This window comes from Nannospalax galili, unplaced genomic scaffold (assembly GCF_000622305.1).
Source record: "Nannospalax galili isolate Female #2095 unplaced genomic scaffold, S.galili_v1.0 scaffold189, whole genome shotgun sequence".
Classification (NCBI taxonomy): Eukaryota; Metazoa; Chordata; class Mammalia; order Rodentia; family Spalacidae; genus Nannospalax; species Nannospalax galili.
The window spans coordinates 9,256,837-9,277,298 of record NW_008360331.1 but is presented as its reverse complement, the minus strand read 5'-3'; the positions used below and the strand labels follow the sequence as shown (position 1 = coordinate 9,277,298).

At 37.4% G+C, this 20,462-nt stretch overlaps 1 protein-coding gene across 5 annotated transcripts in view; it reads right to left on the bottom strand.

Moving 5' to 3' along the window:
* Unc5c (unc-5 netrin receptor C) overlaps positions 1 to 20,462 on the bottom strand; it is a 397,832-nt gene that overhangs the window by 88,652 nt on the left and 288,718 nt on the right. For all 5 annotated transcript variants that reach the window (XM_029560222.1, XM_029560224.1, XM_017796389.2 and 2 more), the window contains one exon: positions 18,258 to 18,361. In XM_029560222.1, coding sequence (XP_029416082.1) covers positions 18,258 to 18,361 — 104 coding nt within the window. The remainder of the gene's footprint in view (positions 1 to 18,257; positions 18,362 to 20,462) is intronic.

Here is a 20,462-nt window from a genome sequence, read left to right as displayed (position 1 = left end):
TTGTGCTACATTGATAGCCTACTGAATAGTAATTAAATAATTCAGTTGCTACAATAGTATCTGTTCATAATGTAACCTTGGTTAGGCAGGTTTAACTGCTCTGGCCTCTCATTCTGTTCATACTTTGGTCTTTTCCACGCTCTTCTCAGTCTTCATCCATATCTCCCACTTAGCAAACTGATTTATCCAGTAGAGAACTCTGTGTGACCTAGTAGTTATTTTTAGTTATATATGAAACAGTCAAGAAGAGAGAAAAAAGGTTGATGTTCAGCAAACAATAAAAGGCTTCCATCATAAGCCATGACTTGTGACGGTGGTGATGGCAGGCACCATTCAGTTTCTAGCTTTGTGGCTCAGCAACTGCTGCCTTTGGTGTCATTTGGAGGGGATATTTGATATCATTTACTCAAATGATTAAAAGGCATAGGGCTTTATTAATAGGTAATAAGAGCAGTTAGATGGCAATATTAGAATGGCCTGTTCACAAATTCTCGTTATATGTACTATTGACTAATTCCATTGCGTACATTTGAGAATATTCCCTTAATAGGAATTTCCCAAAGTCTCAAATTAGAGGGGCTGCTTTTGACTGCATGGCTTCAAAGCTGACCATGGATATTTGTGATCATTTGTGTCTGTTTTTGATTGTCTTCTCATCTGTGCACCCCAGGCTCTTTATTCAGAAAATGAGGATAATACTAGGAGCCATTTCATAATGATTTGGAGAATATATATATATATATATATGAACTTAGTGTTTAACAAACAGTAAATACAATTTATTATAAACATTTAATTAAGGATATTCTAAAGGAGGTGAGACAAAGCATGAATAACTTCAAAATTAAAAGTTAAATAATGTTAATTTAAAAAGTAAAAGAAACCTTTTAATGTCTGTTTTATTTTAGCCTTTGCTGAGATTGATCAAATTACCTCCATTCGTCCTTAAATCATAAGCTGAGATTGTACTAGCAGTATGTCGGTAAGTACTGGATAGAATGTCCTAGTTTGTTGCTAACCCAGATGGAAATTTCCATTTATACTCATGAATCTATGATTAGCATGTGGTTGTTTGGCAGATATTAAAATATAACATTTTAATCAACTTATATAAATATTTTTAATTCTGTTTGATTATAAGACATCATCACTGCATCAATTTCTAAAAGCCTAAGTAAAATACATTTTATCAAAAATGAATCTGATATTCATTTTTATTTTGACAATATAACATAAGGAATATGTATATATATAATGGAAGTTTTCTGCCTCTTGGGCTGAACTTCCACAAAACTGATCAACTGATTAGTGCTTCAATGATTGTTCTGAGTTTGGGATGTTGCAGATCCAGAGCCTACTTAAAATTTATCTTGGGCCATCTTTAGCCCCCTAAATAGCCCCTCCTTGTCCACCTGGGTTTCTGACTTAACATTCCATGATTAATAAATGAAAACATTTTGGAATGTATTAACTTAGCAGACCACCAGCTTCCTCCAATCAAAAGGCTGAGTGTCTTTTCTGTATATATCTACTTAATATTTCCACCAATGTATTTGAAGTGTCTTGATTTATGACTTTTCTTTGTTACTATAAAAACTTCATGAAACTGTTACCATGTTGGAACATGGAATTTGGGGTAACCTGAGTCTGTGTTCCTGGGCCGTGGTCACTCATTTCTGGCTCCAGAATAAACTATCTTTCTAATATTTTATATATGTATATGTGTATATATATATATATATAATCTACATTCTATAGCTTTTAGTTTACCACTGTGAATGGTACTTCTAGTTAGTCCTTATCACTTGCTTTTACATGATGTCAGTCTCTCCATATCCCATCTCTAACACATGGCACGTGTTTCATGAGCTTTAACATTTTAACCAGGCCCTTTAGAGATGCAATATTTTATATATGTATATGTGTATATATATATATATATAATCTACATTCTATAGCTTTTAGTTTACCACTGTGAATGGTACTTCTAGTTAGTCCTTATCACTTGCTTTTACATGATGTCAGTCTCTCCATATCCCATCTCTAACACATGGCACGTGTTTCATGAGCTTTAACATTTTAACCAGGCCCTTTAGAGATGCAGTTTCCCTCTGGTCACCCCAGCCTTTCCCACTGTTTCTAAATTTAGGAATAATTATTCCCAGTCTCTCATCTCTGCTTCTTTTCATCACAGAGTGCTCTGGGGCAGGTGGGCTGGTCTAATAGGGGGAGGAAAAAGTAGGAATTATGAGATACAGCTGGTAGTTCTAGAATAATTAGGATTCTTTGGGACAGGAGTATGGACTGTGGCCTGGTGAAGGAGGGGCACAACTATTCCGTAGTGTAAACTATGTGAATCCTGACTCACATTGAGAAGCAGAGTAATCAAAGGCAAAACATTCTCCCCTTTGTTGAAATTTACAGACGGAGGTCACAGGAAAGGAGGGGCAGGGTGGGCAGGAATGAGGGACTTTAAAATGCCATCCCAGGTACCAGCTAGGCTTCTTGTATGCAGAATCTCTATTCCTCAGAACAGCTTTGGTTAAGCCTGTTTATCAGATAAGAGGACAATGCTCACAGAGAGGATCTTGGGAAAGAGCATTGGTTAGAGTTCTGGAATGCCTGAGCTCCAGGATCTTCTCTGCCTCTTTCTTAGGCACAGAACTGGAAAAGAAGTCACTAGAGTTAGCTCCTGGCATGAGCAGTAATAGCACAAAAGCAGGACATGATGATACACTGACACATCATAGGGCCTCCAGGACCTGGGTTTGGGCCAGTCTCTGGCTTGGTGCTTCCAGAAAAGCAGGAAGATCCTACAGAAATAGGCATTTGATGAGCTCTGTGTTGCCACTGTGCCTCTCTGCCCACTCAGGTTTGGTACAGGTTTCGATGTAGGGCTGGCACTAGGATGCTTTAATTTTATGGGGGTATCAGGAACCTCTCTGCACTGTGAAAGTTTATACCTCAAATTTGGGCAGCGAATTGAAATGTCCTTAAGGGGGACTACTATTTAATTCTATCATTTCTCTTCCTTAAGCAATTTTTGTTAAGAACGTCTACCTACTTTCCAAGATAATAGGATGTTTTGCATTGAAACCTTAGTATCACACATTGTAAGGGAGCAAGTGGGAATATCACCATGGGAGTTGAGAAAATAATGACCTTATGGTGTCATAAGCAGATAACAAATCTTTTAGTAAATCAAGTGTTTTACAATCCTTCACTTTCATCAAAATTGAAGGATCTTATAGGCCACCAGATGGGTCACTGGAAATAAACTTGGATGATAGATCACTATGAGATTTTGGCGTATGACTCACAAGTTATGAAAAGAAGTAAGAGACATTGTAACAGTGTAACCACTTGCTTTCTTATTTAGTTATGTATGTGAAGATTGTCAGCATTTGAATCTATTCTACCTGAATCAGAAATCCAATTGACTTTGTCTTTTTTTTTTTCCAGTGCTAAGAAATATCTTGATGTGGTTACATGAGCTAGCAGGGAAGGGTGACAACCTGTATATGATTCCTGTATTTTATACAATAATTCAGTTTTTATGTCAAAAAAACCAAATACATTAGTGTAATTGAGTTTTTTAGAGAAACCATGTATGTTTCATAATTGAATATATTGAAAACATAATTCAGAAGAAAATTAACACTTGACCATAGAAAATAAAATTTAAATGCACATCTTTTATTGTAGAGAATAAGGTATGATGATCCAGAAAAAAATATTTCTAAAATGTATATTGAAATAAAAATCTATAGGAGAAATAGAGAGTATAAGTAAAATAGAAAAGGGAACAATAATTTCTTTACTATTAAAGAAGAATTTGTTCTAATACTTAGCTGATGATGTTGGATAAGAAATTATTCTGAAGTTCATAATCCATCGGGTAATTTTCAGTAATGTAATAGATTTTAAAAGATGTTAAACACTCATATCTAGATGTAACTTTCAACAGTATTAAAAATTTTAGATATTAACTTAAAAGATTCAAGGGATATGCACTTTTAATGTCTTTTAAGAATATTTAAACAAAGGAAATTTAAACACTAGGGTAATGGGGGTTGGTGGTCCTGTCACAGGAAGTGATTGTTCTAAGTGAGAATGAAGAAGGGGGCCTAAGATGACCGAAGTAGGATGGAAGGAATGGGAGCCTGAGATCAGTGAAGAGAATCCCCTGCATACTTCTGGATGCATCTACAATTATTTATGTTCCTGTACTTAAAAATATTATTATTTTAATTTTTATGTGTATGCACGTATTGCTTGCATGTAGGTCTATGCACCCATGTCGTGCCATACCCACAGAGGTCAGAAGGGGGCGTCAGATCCCCTGGAACTGGAATTATGGACAGCTGTTAGCTGTCATGTGGGTGCTGGGAGTGGAACCCAGGTGCTTTGCTTGATCAGCCAGTGCTCTTAACCACTGAGCCATCTCTCCAGTCCAGTCCTGATACTTTTTATAGAAATGCAAAAGTGATCTTATCAAAGACTTAAACTAGATATGCCATTTATTGCTTCTATGATCTTAAGCAAACCACCTAATATCATGAAACCTTGTTTTCTTTATACTTAAAACCACAATATCGTCTGTCCCGCCTTTCTCTAAAGATTCTCATGGGGGCTGAAAAGAATAATGCACATGAAAGCACTTTTGATAACTACTATGCAATTTAAACCAATGTCATAGTATGATTATTCCTCCACAGGGTAAAAAATTCAGTCTAAGATCTTAAAAACATGTCTTCATCATTTAACTCAGATTACAGGCCTAGGTTTATCTAATAAATAGGGAAAAATGCTATAGATATTTAACATAAAATGAAAGATGTTCTGAAATAGTTTCAATAGGTACATTATTGTAACCAATAGCATTCTGTTAAGATCTCTCCCAAAGACATTGTCTATTTTCACATATATACATGCTAAAATTCATCGTATTCCATTGAGCTTGAGAGTCTGAGGTTTGTCATTTTCTTTCTCTGTGGCAAGTGTACTTAACAAGAACATGATATAGTTCTGCAAAGAGCAATAATCTAACATCGTGAGTCCTCCTTCAACATTCAATCAAAGAAAGACAAACAAAAATAAAGTCATACTATTCTAGCTGAAAGTGTTAGGAAATAGGAAAGAGAGAACATTTATCCAGAAGGCACAACTGAAGGTTTCTGTACCATCCCCAAAACCATTTTCAACCCCAGGTTGCAGAAATCTTGCCCTCAGAAACTGCAACCATTGGTGATTTCATATTCTTCTATAGCTTAGGCTTTCTGAGCCCCTAGGTCACCAACAAAGTACTCAATATCTTTTGTACTCCCCCTTAATCTGAGCACAGGGTGTATGTCTCTTTTTCAACAGTTATGCTCAGCCTTTCTTAATTCATAGAACACTGCTGGTCTCCATCTATTCATAAGTTCATCTGCTCTTCAGTTGACCAGTGTCTTGACTAATGTCCATCACTCTACTCAAGTTTGTCTTTCAAAGTTGACCTATGGTTTCTTTAATTTTCAGATACAAAGGCATCTTTTCTTCATTGACCTCTCTATTTTAAATAGCAGCACTGGCCCTCCCTTCGACAACTCCATCTCTGATGTTTCACACACCATGCAAGCCTCTCACTGGCCCCTTTATTTCATCCACCATTTTCATATGGTCCTTCTTACATCTTTCTTTTTATTTATCCACTTTCTGTTTCATAGCACTGCTTCTAAACTTGATGCCTCAGAAATGCCCAGGGAGCTTTTAGAATGCCTTTGTGCCTGGAGACCACATGGAGAAGTTCTGGTTAACTGGTCTCAGTAGGGGCCCAGACATCTGAATTTTCAAAACTCCACAGAGATGCTTCAGTGCAGCCCTACCTGACAACTGCAGGTTCCTGTGATCTGGATGGTCATCTCCTTCACTTATTTTTAATAATTCCAAAACCACTGTTATAGTAGCAAACAAAAACCTTAAAACTGGTCAAGAGTATAAGAATCTCTGTGTTGGAATGAAGATCCAGCTTTCCAGTTTTGCCAGATCCCCAGGTCATGGGAACACACTGGTAGGGTGGGTAAGTAATGCTAAAGAGTTGGGTGGAATCCATAGTGCATTAACGAGATGGAATCCTGCCTGGACTTTCCACCTCTTATTTCCACGTCTTATGGACCTCATCCAACATGGGGTCCCCTAAATCTGTCCTCTATTTTTCTTCTTCATATCTCTTCTCTATACATGTTTTCCCTAATGCTTTGGGTTGCCCAGCATCTTGTATTTCTTTACTTTTTCTCTGAAGCTCTCCCTGTTCCCCTGCAATGCAACTGCTGGTCTCCCATGTGTCTGTCTGATCTCCATGTTGGCTCTAAAGCAGCATGGCTTTTATGGATTATTTTTTCCCCTCCTCCATTCTCTTTCTCAAGGCAGCTGCTGAGATTTACAGCTTGTCTGCCCTGAGGATTTCTCCTTAAATACTTGTAAAATTGTGCTAGAGCTTCCATTTGAGTCCATTCTTAAATTCTTTTATGAATGAGACTAAGGACCCTGGCAAGGGGACTCTGTTTCTCCCCGGTATCACCATCAGCATCAGTCTCAATTTTTGTTAAGCTCCATTCATATTTCCAATTCCTTTCTAGATAATTCCATGTAGTTTAACAAGCATGAAAAGCATAGCAAACAGTATGTCAATCACAATCTCGCTTCACATTGAACAACAGACTTGGTCTTTTTACTCTTTATTTTGAAATAGTCAGGTATGGACACCAAAGTTGAATTTAATTCCTCTTTTATATCCTAAGAGCTTTGTTATTTCATGAAATGTGTGCAGATAATAACATACAGTATAATAAAATACCCTCACTGTACTTAAAAGAAAAAAGCTGGTGAGATGATGCAACACCTAAAAATAAAGGATATTGCCACAGTGATATTTCTGTCTAGATATTGTCTGATTTGCTTAGGAAAATCAATCAGATAAGGTCACAATTTATTTTAGTGAATCAAATTTCAAAGATATACAGTCAATATTTTGCTACAAGGAGAACAAAGAGATTCAGAACCAGACTGACTTGGCTGGACATCTCAGTCCTTCCAGAACCACAGCCTTCACCTGTACAATGTGAAGGACCACCTTGCCAGGGTTGAGGGAGGATTTGAGGAGGTCAGGAAGGTGAAGCAGCTAGAATCAGCAGCTAGCCGACAGACTTGACGGCCTCTTCCCTGGTGCTAAACTGCAACCTTTTTTTTTTTTTTTTTGGTCTTTTTGAGACAGGGTCTCCCTGTAGCCCCAGCTGTCTTGGAACTCACTATGTAGACCAGGCTGGCCTTGAACTCACAGAGATTCCCCTGCCTCTGCCTCCCGAGTGCTGGGCTTAAAGGCGTATGCCACCTCTTTTTAAATGTGACTCAGAGACAATTAGTGTCTCTATTAAAAAGTACATATCTAAATTCCTAATACCATTCAGGAAAAAACAAACACTTGGGGAACAAAAAGCTGACTTTTAGTATACGGTGTCCAGGTCCTCACTTAGGAGGGCAGTGAGATGGCTCAGCAGGTAATGTTACAGTAGCAAGAAAGGTCTCCTTGATCAAAAAAAAAAAACAGTCAAGAGAATAAAAATCTCTCACCTAGGCTCAGACTGTACATTTCAGTTTACGCAGATCAATCATCTCGTCACAGCACCGGGCCTAAAAAGGTCCTTTCACCTTAAGTCAGGCCAAAGAGCTGGACAGAGTGGCTAGTGCATCCCTGAGAAGGTGGACTTTTCCTGCCAGGAATCTCTACCACCTGAGTAGCTGTTTACAAGCTGGTGGAAAACATGGAAGTCTGCTGTTGTTCTGAATTCTTCAGAAAAGAGTAGGCTCTCCTTTTCTTCTTTCTCTCTTTTCTAAACATGCTTTCATTAAAATTTGGGCTACCCCAACATTTTGGGTTTCCTTACTCTTTCTTTAAAGGTCCCCTCACTGCCAGCCATGAGGCTGCTAGTCTGTCTCGTGTGTGACGCCAAGTGTGGCATGGCTTAGTCTTTTGCTCCTCTGTGTAGCTACTGAAATTTGCAGCTGCCTGCCTGAGAGTTTATCTTTAAAAACTGTAATATATAGCTGGGCATGATGGTGCACGCCTGAGGCAGGCGGATCTTTGTGAGTTCAAGGCCAGCCTGGTCTACATAGTGAGTCCAGGACAGCTGGGACTACAAGGAGACTCTGTCTCAAAAAGACCAAAAACAAAACAAAACAAAAAAAACTGTAATAAAATTGTTTAAATTTCTGTTCAAGTCTATTCTTAAATTCTTTTTAAAATGAGACTGAGAATTCTTAAAAGGGCCCCGTTTTCTTGCTGATGGCCCACATGGAGAAAGGAGAGAACTGACTCCCACAGTCGTCCTCTTGTCTCCACATGGGGTTTGTGGCATGCACACTCCTCCAGAATAAACAGATAAATGTGATAGAGAAGTATCACTTAGTAACCTCTCCTGGTGAAGGCAGTGTCTCTTGTTTACTGCTAACGGTTCCTGGCAGTAGACATCCCAGAAGAGATTTTAACTATTTCTAGCCTTTCTATGTGAAGACAGGTTCTGTCCACCTTTGAGATGCGAAATGTGTGGTTTTCATAAGCCTTTTCTTTACATTTGTGTCTTCAACATAAGGGTGGAGGCAGTCCTTATAGTATGAAATAATTTGGTTACAATTTCATCTCTCCCTCCTGTCCTGCTAAAGATGGTTTGCAAATGCCAATAAAATTACACCAGAGATAAAATTAACTTTGCACTAATCTGAAGTCTCTAAGATTTAGGTCACAGAAAGATATAAGCGGAGACTGTAGAAAACTGGAATTTCATGGTGGTTTGTATATCTTTACATTTTTAGTATGATATCACAGACTCAATTTTCTGATTTCTTTCAACAGTCTCTTTTTAAAAATTCTTTTTCATTGATTTTTTTGGTGTATTTTATACAGAACATCTCAAACAATCTTAATCATCTTTATACCCCCCATCCCTATTGGCATATCAATGAAGCCATCATTTTGAGAGTTTTAAATATCTCTGTTCATAAAGTTGTTTATTTCTGTAGTTTGGGCTTAAATGACCAACACAAGTATATTTTTACCAATAGGACGATGCAATGTGGTTATTATTATAAAAGATAAAAAAGCCACTTAAATTCTTTGCAGAGAATTGGTTTTGGTCAGGATCATGCTAACCATGAAAGATACTCAGCCCCTCAGCCACTATTGACATCCTTTTCCCCATTGACACATGAACTTGTTAACCCTGTGATTGGTTAAGGAATTCTCTAATCATATATGTCAATAATAAAGAGCAAAGCACCTTTCAGTTTTCTTTTCTATTCTTTTCCCCTGTGAAAGACAGATGTGTTGTGTCTAATTATTCACTGATTGGTATTGGGAGAAACATTAACATAATTGGCACATTTGTTCTAATTAACCAAAGAAACTGCCACATGCCACCCAAGATGAAAAATGACTCCAGCAACCATTATGTAAAAAAAAATTCACATCCATCAGAAAGGTTACTTTGTTAATCGCAAACAGGGACCCACCACGCCAGAACACCGTGGTGGAAAATGACACAACAGAGTTGTGAAGTGTGTGCCTACCTATGAGAATAGAGACTGCGTAGAGAATCGCGTACAGGTACATTAATCAAACAAATGGGAAAAGCAATTATTGGGCAATTATCAAATGCACAGTCAGCCAAGCTAAGCTTCTTGAAGGCACATTAGCTAGCCTCTGGGAGTCTGCCGAGTTTCACTGACTGGTTTACAAGTGACGAATCTCAAGTTTTTTGTGTTTCTTTGTTCTCACCCTGCCTTTTAGGATAAGCACTTAGTAAACTTTGCTAGGGCATCTATAGCTTTTATAAACCTTAGTAATCCTGTTGCACATAATACCTTCTAGGGTGGGACACACATGTCAGTGCTTTCTCCACATTCCTGTGAGGAATACTTCAAGTGTGAGCACCAGTACTGTAGACTGGTTCTGAGGATCTTGTTAAAATGAAGATGCTGAGGAAGTATTTGGGGAGAGGGTGTCCAAGATTTTCCCTTTCTAAGATATGCCAGTGTTGTTCATCAATGTATCACGTCTTGAGGAGCAAGTCTCTGACAATGATCTAAGACATCTACAGGCAACAAGCATTCTACTCCCACTAGTGGGGTTTGGCTGCACCTGCTCCTTGAAGTTTCAGTGTTCCTTTTTTCTTGCTTCCCCCACTGGCAGTATGTGTCTTACTGCCCCTTTAGATGCTTCAGATAACCCAGAAAGAATTTCAGTGCTCTCAGGGTGCTTTCTTGCCAAGAATGGAAGACTACTTTGTCTATTCAGTTATTTGCTTCTCAGATTGGAATAACATAAATATTCATCCATTTCTTCTGTGTTGATCATTATCCAGTATGTTATGCCATTCAGTAAGTCTGTGAAAATATAGGTATTTTATGTGCCTTAAAAATGTTGGCCTCTCAGGCAAGCTGAAATTATAGCTTTAGATAATTTTAAAAATAAAATGGGCAAAGAATTAAAAATTCAAATAGAAACTAAAGTGACATTTTGCTCAGTTGTTATAACTTCTGCAGAAGGAAGGGATTTGCCAAGAAAGGGAATTTGTTTTCCTGCTGGGGAAACACTCCCTTAATTGCACATATGTCTGGCTCATTGCTTTTGAGAGCTGAATGTACATAGACCATATTGTGGAGGCGAACTTGCCTTGAAATCTGAAAACTCCTCAAACTGAAGGTAGACCGTGAACAACAACAACAACAAAGCGTGTGGACACATGAACTTACAGTAACAAGGTCTAAATAATAAATAGATTTAAAAATCAGAAAAACGCCTTGAAGTGGAATGACTGTGCACTATCACCTTACAAGGGAATGAACTACCCTGAAGTGTGCTTAAAAAGCGAAATTTTCCACAACAAAAAGACTATAATGGACACGTCTATTGATAAATGACTAGTCTATAAGCACTTCTTACTGCCGACCTCACTTTCTGGATTAAAAGTTCTTAGCCTTTCTTCTTATTTACCAATGGAATATGCTAAAGAGTGCTAAGTGCCTTTTTCCATCTACAGTGAGTCTGTGGTAAGTACAGACTATAGGCACGTGGAGAGTCTGAAATTCCAGAGCAAGACAGCTTATCAAAGGGACAAGATAAACTTTTATTTCTCAACAAATAAAGGCTTTCAAAATAAAAGGCCCCTCTGTTCTGTGATGATGAATGTGCTTAGGTCTTTGCTTGTGGCTGAAATACAATTAGATTGTATTTGAAATCAGCTAGATTCTTCTAACCACTGGCTTCAGGTCATCAAAGACAAGCTCCTGGTAGTTGGTCTGCTGAATGTGAGCATGGAAGATTTCATTTTCACAAGACAGAACAAATCTTTTATAGATTGTCTTCATCTTGGAAAAATCACATTTAAATGCTATATTCGGAGTCTTTTATTCCCAGTGGAAATTAAATATGTCCAGTCTTTCTCCACTTTTCTTCCTATCTTCTAGTTTTACCTTAGCATATGCAAGTATTTTCCCTCATTTAGATGAAAATGAGATCCAAGCAAGACCCCAAAGTAGTGTCCCTGCCTCCATTCGTAATCCTTGAAAATATTTTTTCCATGCAGTAACCAGAAAAATCTTTTAAAGACATTTATCAGGTCATGCCAATTCCTAATTTAAACAAGCTCCGATGTTTTTTCACACATTTGAAGATGAAATCCTTGGCCCTGTCTATATGTCCCTGAGCTCTTCGTTCCCTGAATATCTTCCTGTCTTTGGTTCTTGGGTCTGAGTCTCCTTCTTGGTCCTTTAAACACATCAGCTCCTTCTGAGGCCCTTCCTGCCACTGCTGCTACTGCTGCCTGGAGCTTTCTGACCCAGATCTTTTCAAGACTGGCTCCTTCTTTCACTTGGCTCTCACTCAACTACAGTCTCTTCAGAGAGATTCTCGTTGAGCTCTAACGTGACCCTCAACTCCCAGAAACCACCTCATCAAGACCTTGTCTTTCATGTCCTTCTTTATCATGTGTCTTATTCTAACTGTGCTTACTTGAAAATATCAGCTTCCTCCCTTTTTCTTACTGTTTTCTCCCTCTCAGAACACTGACTGACTGGTATTCCTGTAACCACGAGAGTATCTGACACATAGTGAGTCTACAGTAAATATTTCTTGAGTAGATGGACTGGTGATAAAAAAGACAAATATTAGCACGTACAGTCTTGAAGGAACCACTGTGCATGTGTGGATATCAAGCCTGTACTCTATAATAAGATGGATAATGTCTTTTTTTTTCTTACATTTATTTTAAGATGGATATCTGGAATGCTCATTTTATTATTTTTAATTTACATGATTATATGAATTTATGTTGAACTTGGTATGTTAATTTTAAAGACATTAGGAGAAAAATATGATAAAGAGGTAATAGTAGAAAATGTTGATTGGAGCAGTGCAAAGCTTGAAAAGTATTAGTCAGGAAACCCTAATACTTTGGAGAATCTGTTTTGTAGTTCTTTTTCTTGTTCTACACATGCTAGGAAAAATTTCCAACAGATATTACTGGGCACTGACAGCAACATTTCCTTTCAAATGAGTGCTCGAGCTCTTCTGTCCCTGAACCTCTTTTACCTACAACGTACCTGCATGGAGATTTATTGACAGCCAGCTCCAGTTATGAGGGGGCCACAGTGAAATATGCATGGCTCCCATGAAGCAGTGTTCAGTGGCCGTATCGATAATCAATTAGATGGAGAGCTACCTAAGGGTACACATGTGGCACCACCAGCTTTTGGTGTCGACAGTACCTACTTAAAAAAAAAAAATCTGTTTCCTGTTTATCAAGACTAAACTCAGTAAAATAATCTATTCTTTCACAATTTGCCCCATATTTTCCCATTCACTAATTAAAGATGCAAATGTTGATAAATAAGAAGACTGTTTTTCAGTACAACTGGGTCAGTAAGTTGAACCTCATGCCCTATTCCTTCAATTAAACTCCTATGAGTAATAGCTCAATTATAATTAAGGAAGCAATTATCTCCTTGTTAAAGGTGAAACAAATCACAGGTTTTAGTTAAAAATTCAGTTTTGTCCTTCTGCCATGCTAACAAATCTTGTACCCATTGATGATTTTACTCCATGCTCTCCAAATGCATGATCTGATGAGATAAAACATCTCAGAGTAGATTTCTGTCTTCTTATGTAATAGTAACATTTTCTAGGCATAAAATTAAGTGAGCAGAGAGGGATTAATTTCCTAAGGGTTGCTACTACGCCCTGGGAACAGCCCAGGACCAGTTACACTGCATATTAATTTTCTAGTTTCTTCAGGGAGATAGAAGAGAGGTTTTCCTATTGAAATGGAGGTAAACATCATCAGAAATGAAAAATAAATTATATTTTTGGATTGATTCTAGTAAATGAGCAATATAACCCAAAAGTATTTCTGGGATTAGCTTTTCTTTCTTTCAAATATTCTACTTTAGAACTTTAGTGAGCTTATTTTTTTGTAACGCCTCTGTGATTCTTGAGCTGAAGCATCTCTGAAGTGGCCTTTTATTCTGGGTCCTGGTGGTTTGGAATCCTGCTTTCAGGGTTCAGACTGAAAGATTCTATATCACGGGGACACATGGGTTTCTTTTAGTGAGGTTATATCTTTATATGCCAAAATTACCTTTCTAGAAATTTCTACTTCCCGAGGGGCTGCCTCTCCATCATATCCAATCTACTCTCTTTATTCATCAGGTTTAATAGACTTTGAATATCTACTAAGTAACCTTTAGTTTGGTGTCATTAGAGATAAAACAAGAGCCAAAATATAATCATACAGAAGAGTAGGCTGATGAATTTCTACACAAACATAAAATTGTAGTCTACTGGGGCTGCCATTTATCCAGTCACACATTTCCTCACACCAGGTGTTAAAACTGAATCAGCTCTGAACACATTGCCAAATAACTGAGTGTCCTTTATTCCTGTACCCTGGCTGGCTCCTTGGTATCCCTGGAACACCATGAATCAAATCACTAATGGCACTAGATCTGACACAACACAAGGTTCTTAGGACTCTGTGCTAAGAATGCTGTGTAGCTATTAAATATTTTTAAACAACATCTCTAGTTATGAAAGAATAGTGCAGAAAGAAGGGATGTGCAAAAACTCTAGAGGAGGAAATAGCAAAGTCTAGAGCTGTGAAACTAGGCTTCATTCCTGGGTCTTCACATCTTTCTTCACCAATTGTGTTAGAAGCAGCTCATATTTAAAACTGTTGTCACTTGGAAAGATGGAGTATACAGAATCCTAGGTTGGTTTCTTCATCCTCTGTGAGACTTTCTTCACTATTGTCTTTCCTTGGGCTCTTGAAAAAACGATGTATGAACAGTAGCCTCTTTCTAAATTTCCTCTTTGAGAGAAAATGCAAGGCTGTTCCACTATCTTGGGACCAGGAGAACCAGATGAGTGAAAGTAACTAATGATGAAAAGAAGACAGCATCACTTTGTGACATTAGCCAGGACTGTGGTTTGAATGTGAAATGTTCCCCATAGGCTCATGTATTAGAACACTTGGTCTCCACCTGATAGTGCTGTTTGGAATGTTATGAAATCTTTAGGAGCTGAAGCCTTGCTGGAGGAAGTGATGCAGTGGGAGGCGTGCCTTGTGGTTTGATAAACTGGCCTCTCTGAGTTCTGAATGCAGATGCAATGTAAGCAGCTGCCTCACACTCCTGTTGCCCTGCCTTATCCTTTGTAATGAACTTCATCGCCTCAAACTATAAGCCAGAAATACACCCTTCTTTCCTTAAATTGCTCTTTGTCAGGTTATTTGTTATCACAGGTATCACAGCAATGAGAAAATAGAGCCAATTGTTTGATTAGAACTGCTGGAAGGCATTGTGATATTCATCTGTAGCACTAATGGCCTCCAAGCAAATCAAATGGCTAAGGAATACAGGAGGCCTCTTGGTGATTCTTCATAGACCAGAAGTTTCCCTCTCTGGGGTACCAGGGAGCAGAGTATGGGTAAATGTACTCAGTAAAGATTTTGATTTATGATGTTGAATTCAGTCTTCTGGAAATTAATAACTCATAATATTAGATTAAATAATGGTTGATAGTCCTTGATGGGGTTTCACATGTTCTAAATGGTTTTCACTTACCATCTTATTTAAATTCCCAGAACATAGAGTGCATAAATACTATCATCTCTCTTTTATGATTGAAAAGAAAAAAACTAGGTTCAAATGATTTAAATACCTTACCTAAGGTCAAAGAGAAAAACTTGATCACGCTTGGATTTAAACCTAGAGTACTTTTTTAAAAAATATTTTATTTTTTATTTTTATTTAATATGTATGAATGCGTTGCCTGCATGTATGGAAGTGCACCTATGTTGTGAAATGCCTGTGAGGGTCAGAAGAGGGCATTGGATCCCCTGGAACTGGAGTTATAGACAGTTGTTAGCCACTGTGTGGGTGTTGAGAATCGAACCTGCATCCTCTGTAAAAGCAGTCAATACTCTTAACCACTGAACCATTTGTCCAGCTCTAAATCTGGAGTTCTGTAAGGAAATTAGGTTCCTGTTCCACAAAAGACACCATAGAATGTTCAAATAGGGGAGATATCAACTGTTACTACCTCAGTAATACCTACCACATTGTAAGTACACAGTGCAGGGCTATCATAACTGAGCTTAGAAGTAAAAAAGAAAACTTGCTGATTTAGATAGCTAGAGGAGATTACTGATTCCTGATATTTGTAAAGAATATAACTTCATCAGTAGAGCCAGCCATATGTTTATAAAGCAAAGATCAATTCAATTGACCAGCCATGTGTTCATTGTAAGTTTTCTGTCTGCTTTTCCTTAGAACCAGTTGCTTTGGTATCAATGAAGCACACATCCATCCAGACTGACCTCCTAAGGCTGATCTAATGATCATAAAACACATGCATTTTACCTGCTGGCTTCGTGTTAAGATCAATATCTTATTTTAGGTCATTTTTATGCTTTCAAATTCCTTAAACAAATAAATGAAAATAAAATAGTGGAATGCATTTATATTTTAACTTTCAAGTTAACTTTCATCCTTTTTACATTTTTCAGTTTCTCTTGAGCAAATGGCAGTTGTAATATGTCATGTTAAGGCATTCATTAACTTTCTGATCTTGGTGATTTCAGTAGAGTTGAAAAGAATCTACACAGGAGTTTATTAGCCTGCTCTTGAGCATGTGTATTTGATCTCTCTTCATACTTAAAAAAAGGAAAGAAAAGTAATATGCATTAAATATAGTTCTTTGAATGTCAAATGGGTATATGATTTTTGAACTTGCCAAATGTTAATTAGACTCTTCCCCAGTGATGTTACAAATAAAATTCACAGCCAATTAGTTTGAAGTCATGAATCTTTACTCCTTGACAAAGTGAACTACTTTGTTGAGAATGGGAAAAAAAGAAAAAAAGACATCATGATCCTCTCACTGACTTTCCAGAGCCAGCAGCTTGTAAGAAGTCTTAAGTAAAAGTGAGGCTGTGGATGCCAATGTGACTCATGAGATATTTTGACTTCAGGGTGGCTTCTTGGGAGAGGTTTGCTGGAGAACAACAATTAGGGAGTCAGAGGCACTATTACAACCACTGAAATGAAATGTTGAATAGAGAAGAGTCTCTATGCTGCAAGATGAGGATATGCTATTAGCTGACAGAGTGACAATCACGGTTTCTGGTGCAGCACTGGAAAGTGTCATGAGATGCCAATTACATGGCAAAAAATAGTTCTCTTCTTTCAGAGTAAAACTGGAAATCAGTTTTTGCATTGAGTCATAGAGCTATAAAGGCTTATGTTAAAAATGGAGACCTTTTGCTTATATTTTCAAATAATTTGTGATCAATATTAATTCACAAACATCAGTCAGATGATCAATTGGTTGTTGTGGGGTTGGCTACTATATCTGACTCCCACTTTGCACGAATCTTCAAAGAATGAAATGCTATGAGAAATCAGATAGCAAATACATTATTAATAATTAATTGCTTTTGAAGTTTCAGTATTATTATTTTTCAGCTTCCTGGCAGGCAAAATTTCAAGGTTTTATTGCATGAAAAAAAATAAGCTGACCTGTAGCCACTGAACTCAAAGATAGGCCTAATGAGAACAAGTGGTGGGTATGCCTTTTTTGCACATATGCAAAATAGAGTAAAAATACCAAATGACTTCATGCAATTTGGAGGCTAGCCAGGACCATCAAGGAATAGGGAACTACATTATTTGTTAAATGAAAGTGTACTTAGAATTTGTCAAACTCTCTACCAGCGATGACAATCATGTTGGACAATCTAAAGGGGCTTCCTATTAGCCATGTGAAGGGGACACTGTTCTAGAATTATTAAAAATAAGACAGAAAGCCGGGTGTGGTGGTACACACCTTTAATCCCAGCACTCAGGAGGCAGAGTCAGGCAGATGTCTGTGAGTTCAAGGCCAGCCTGGTCTACATAGTGAGTTTCAGGATAGCTGGGGCTATAAGGAGACCCTGTCTCAAAAAGACAAAAAAAAAAAAGACATAGTTTTCTTCAACAGGATGCTCTAATATTAGGGTGAGTGTCCTCAGGAGAGCATGCAATGTCCTGTAGGTCATGCAGGCCAATTCCCCAAACACAGCCCTTTTCAATGGGCATTGTATTGTTTGGTGCTGATGAAAAGTCATGCTAGGAATCAGATTTGTAATACTTCTTTAGCAATCAATAGGTTTCATTTTAGCAGAACCAAAAAAATGAAGAATTTGATAGAAAACTTATTTGATGTTAGTCAACATGTTTATGGCAGTGGATATGGCTTTTCGATGTCCGTGGTGACATCAGAGGCATTTACACATGTGCAGAGCAGGCTGCAAGGGCAGACACACATCCTTCTTATGCTAACATTTTGTTACATGTCATATGAAACAATAATGAAACTAATGGCACATTAAGCCATAACATCTCTTTCTATAGGTAACAGATAAAGTTAAATAGTTTTTCTGACTTTTTAAAGAGAAAGGATAAAATTAAATCACACTGCCTGTAGCTTTGTCCAGTGGGGCATTCTAATTGACTCCCCAGTCATTAATCAGTTCCCAATCAATCTATTTTTGCCAGCAGCAGGCAGTTAGGACTCCATTACCACCATTCATCATGCCCTGCCCTAATTCACTGCACCATTAGCCACGGGTTAGGCCTCTGTTAGAATAACTAAGTGCCAACTACTAAAAGCAATGCGTTTTTGTTACCTCAGCCACTGGGATCCCTTCAGGTGGCCGACACTGGAGTAAGACTTCCTGTTCCAGGGACACTTCCTTTCCCAGGGGTTCCTGCTCAAATGTCTTCCGTAGATCTAGAAGGTTCAGGTCATAAAGCACATGTCAAAACTCAAGAACATCAATCCACTTACAGAAAGTGCCCAAACTTTTCCCAGTTTAATATTTTTTGTTAGCCATCTGTTGTCAGTACTATATCATAATTTGAGTAGTGAAACTCTGCATGGAAGAGAGACTATTTGAAAGGCTACAAACCAAATCTACTTTATAAAACCTTATAAAGATCCTCATTTTAATAACTACTGAAATTAGCTGTGTTTCAGTATTTCTTGGCAATCAACTGTGATAATCATATTTTTAATCAACCCCCCATTTTCAAAATTTGATTCTTATAGACACAGTTTCTTATGTACATAAATATTTTCTTCTTTCCTCACAGTAGATACTATTAAGGATGTAGTAACTCTTTTGATCCATAAGTCAAAAGCGGGCTTTTCTTCAGGGTAGAAAACAGAGGACTCTTTGAGGAATCGCAGAGAACCCCTGGAAATGTCCTACATACAAGGAAGAACAGAAGCTAACTATTGAGAAGAGTTTAGGCAGCTTCTCATTTCTAATTATGAAGCCATTTCAATGAGAAAATAAAGTGCCTAATTATGTGCCTATATAGTTACAGTTGTTATAGTAATATGTAGCTGTTTCAGAAACTGTACAGTTAGAACTGGAAATGCCGGGAACCAGTTTGTCGTTTTAAACACATCCCTGGTAGATACTGTAGGAGACAGGTTTAAATAACACATCACTGAATGAAATATAATTATTTAGCCTTAATGGTTTGGCTTTACATTATAAATAAATTTTGTCTAATTTATAAAGTAAAACTTTATTCAGTTCTACAGTTTCAAAGCATTTCCTAAAAGCCTGTAGAATTTTATTTTGTACACGTACAGTTCAGTTCTTTCTAACGCAAGGTTATTGTTAGTTTATCTAGTGGATTTCAATAAAAATTTAATGCTTCCATCTTTTCATCGATGTCCCTGACAAAGACATGAGAATTTGAACACTGAACTAATAGGTGAAAACCCAGAGGCTTTAAAGCTGTGCCCCGGGAGGTCCCTTCCAGAAAGCACCACCTAGAAAAGCCACTTAGGAAAAGATTCACTATAACATAGTTGGTATATTGCTGGAGTTTTGACAGAAGGATATCTTCAAGATTCTTGTGGTATATGAACATTATGGGTCTATGTGAGTCTACTTAGGCAAGAGAATCTCCAGATGATGACAGAAACTCAGGCATTTGTGATTAATCAAGAGATTGAATGTAATGTCCAAATGAATAAAGTTCAGAAGGATATCATAACTTGAAAGATCTAAACCATGTCCTTTGCTTCACAAATGAGGAACATTCTCATCCAGTTACCCACAATCTCATAGCAAACAATTGATAATAAGCTGGAACCTGGAGTCTTGATTTTATACATGTTGCCAACCCACACATTCCTCCACCATCCTTTCTTATTAATCCGTGCCCCATCAGGAATATTAAAAGTGTTCTCGCTGCTATAATAGTTGCTGTTTGATTCTTATCTGCACTCAGGTAAAGGCGGGCAGAACATGATTTATCAATAAAAAGATGATTAGTGATACATTTTTATAGGATAGAACACTATCTACAAAGTATGTCTTGTTTGTGTAAAATGACTCTGAAGGGCGTCCATCCAATGTGAGCAAAAGCGAAGAAAAACGACTAGAATTAGTCCCCCACTTAATAACATACTGACTTATTTTCACTTAAGTTTATCAAGGTATCAAAACATAAAGCTAAGAACAAGAAAAACATCTATCTATCATCTATCTGCCACCTATTTATCTATTTATCATCTATCCATCATCTATCATCTATCATCTATCTGTCTATCTATCTATCTATCTATCAATCAATCAATCTATCTAGCTATCTATTTATTTATCTATCATCTATCTATCTATCATCATCATCACCTATTTATCAATCATCTATCATCTATCTATCATCTATATATCATCTATTTGTCTTTCAATCATCTATCATCTATCTATCTATATCTATCTATCTACTTTAACCTATCCATGTCATTGTATCTGGAAAATCAATCTCAAAGTAGAGTCATCTAAGATATGAGGCAAAAGAGAAGCAGA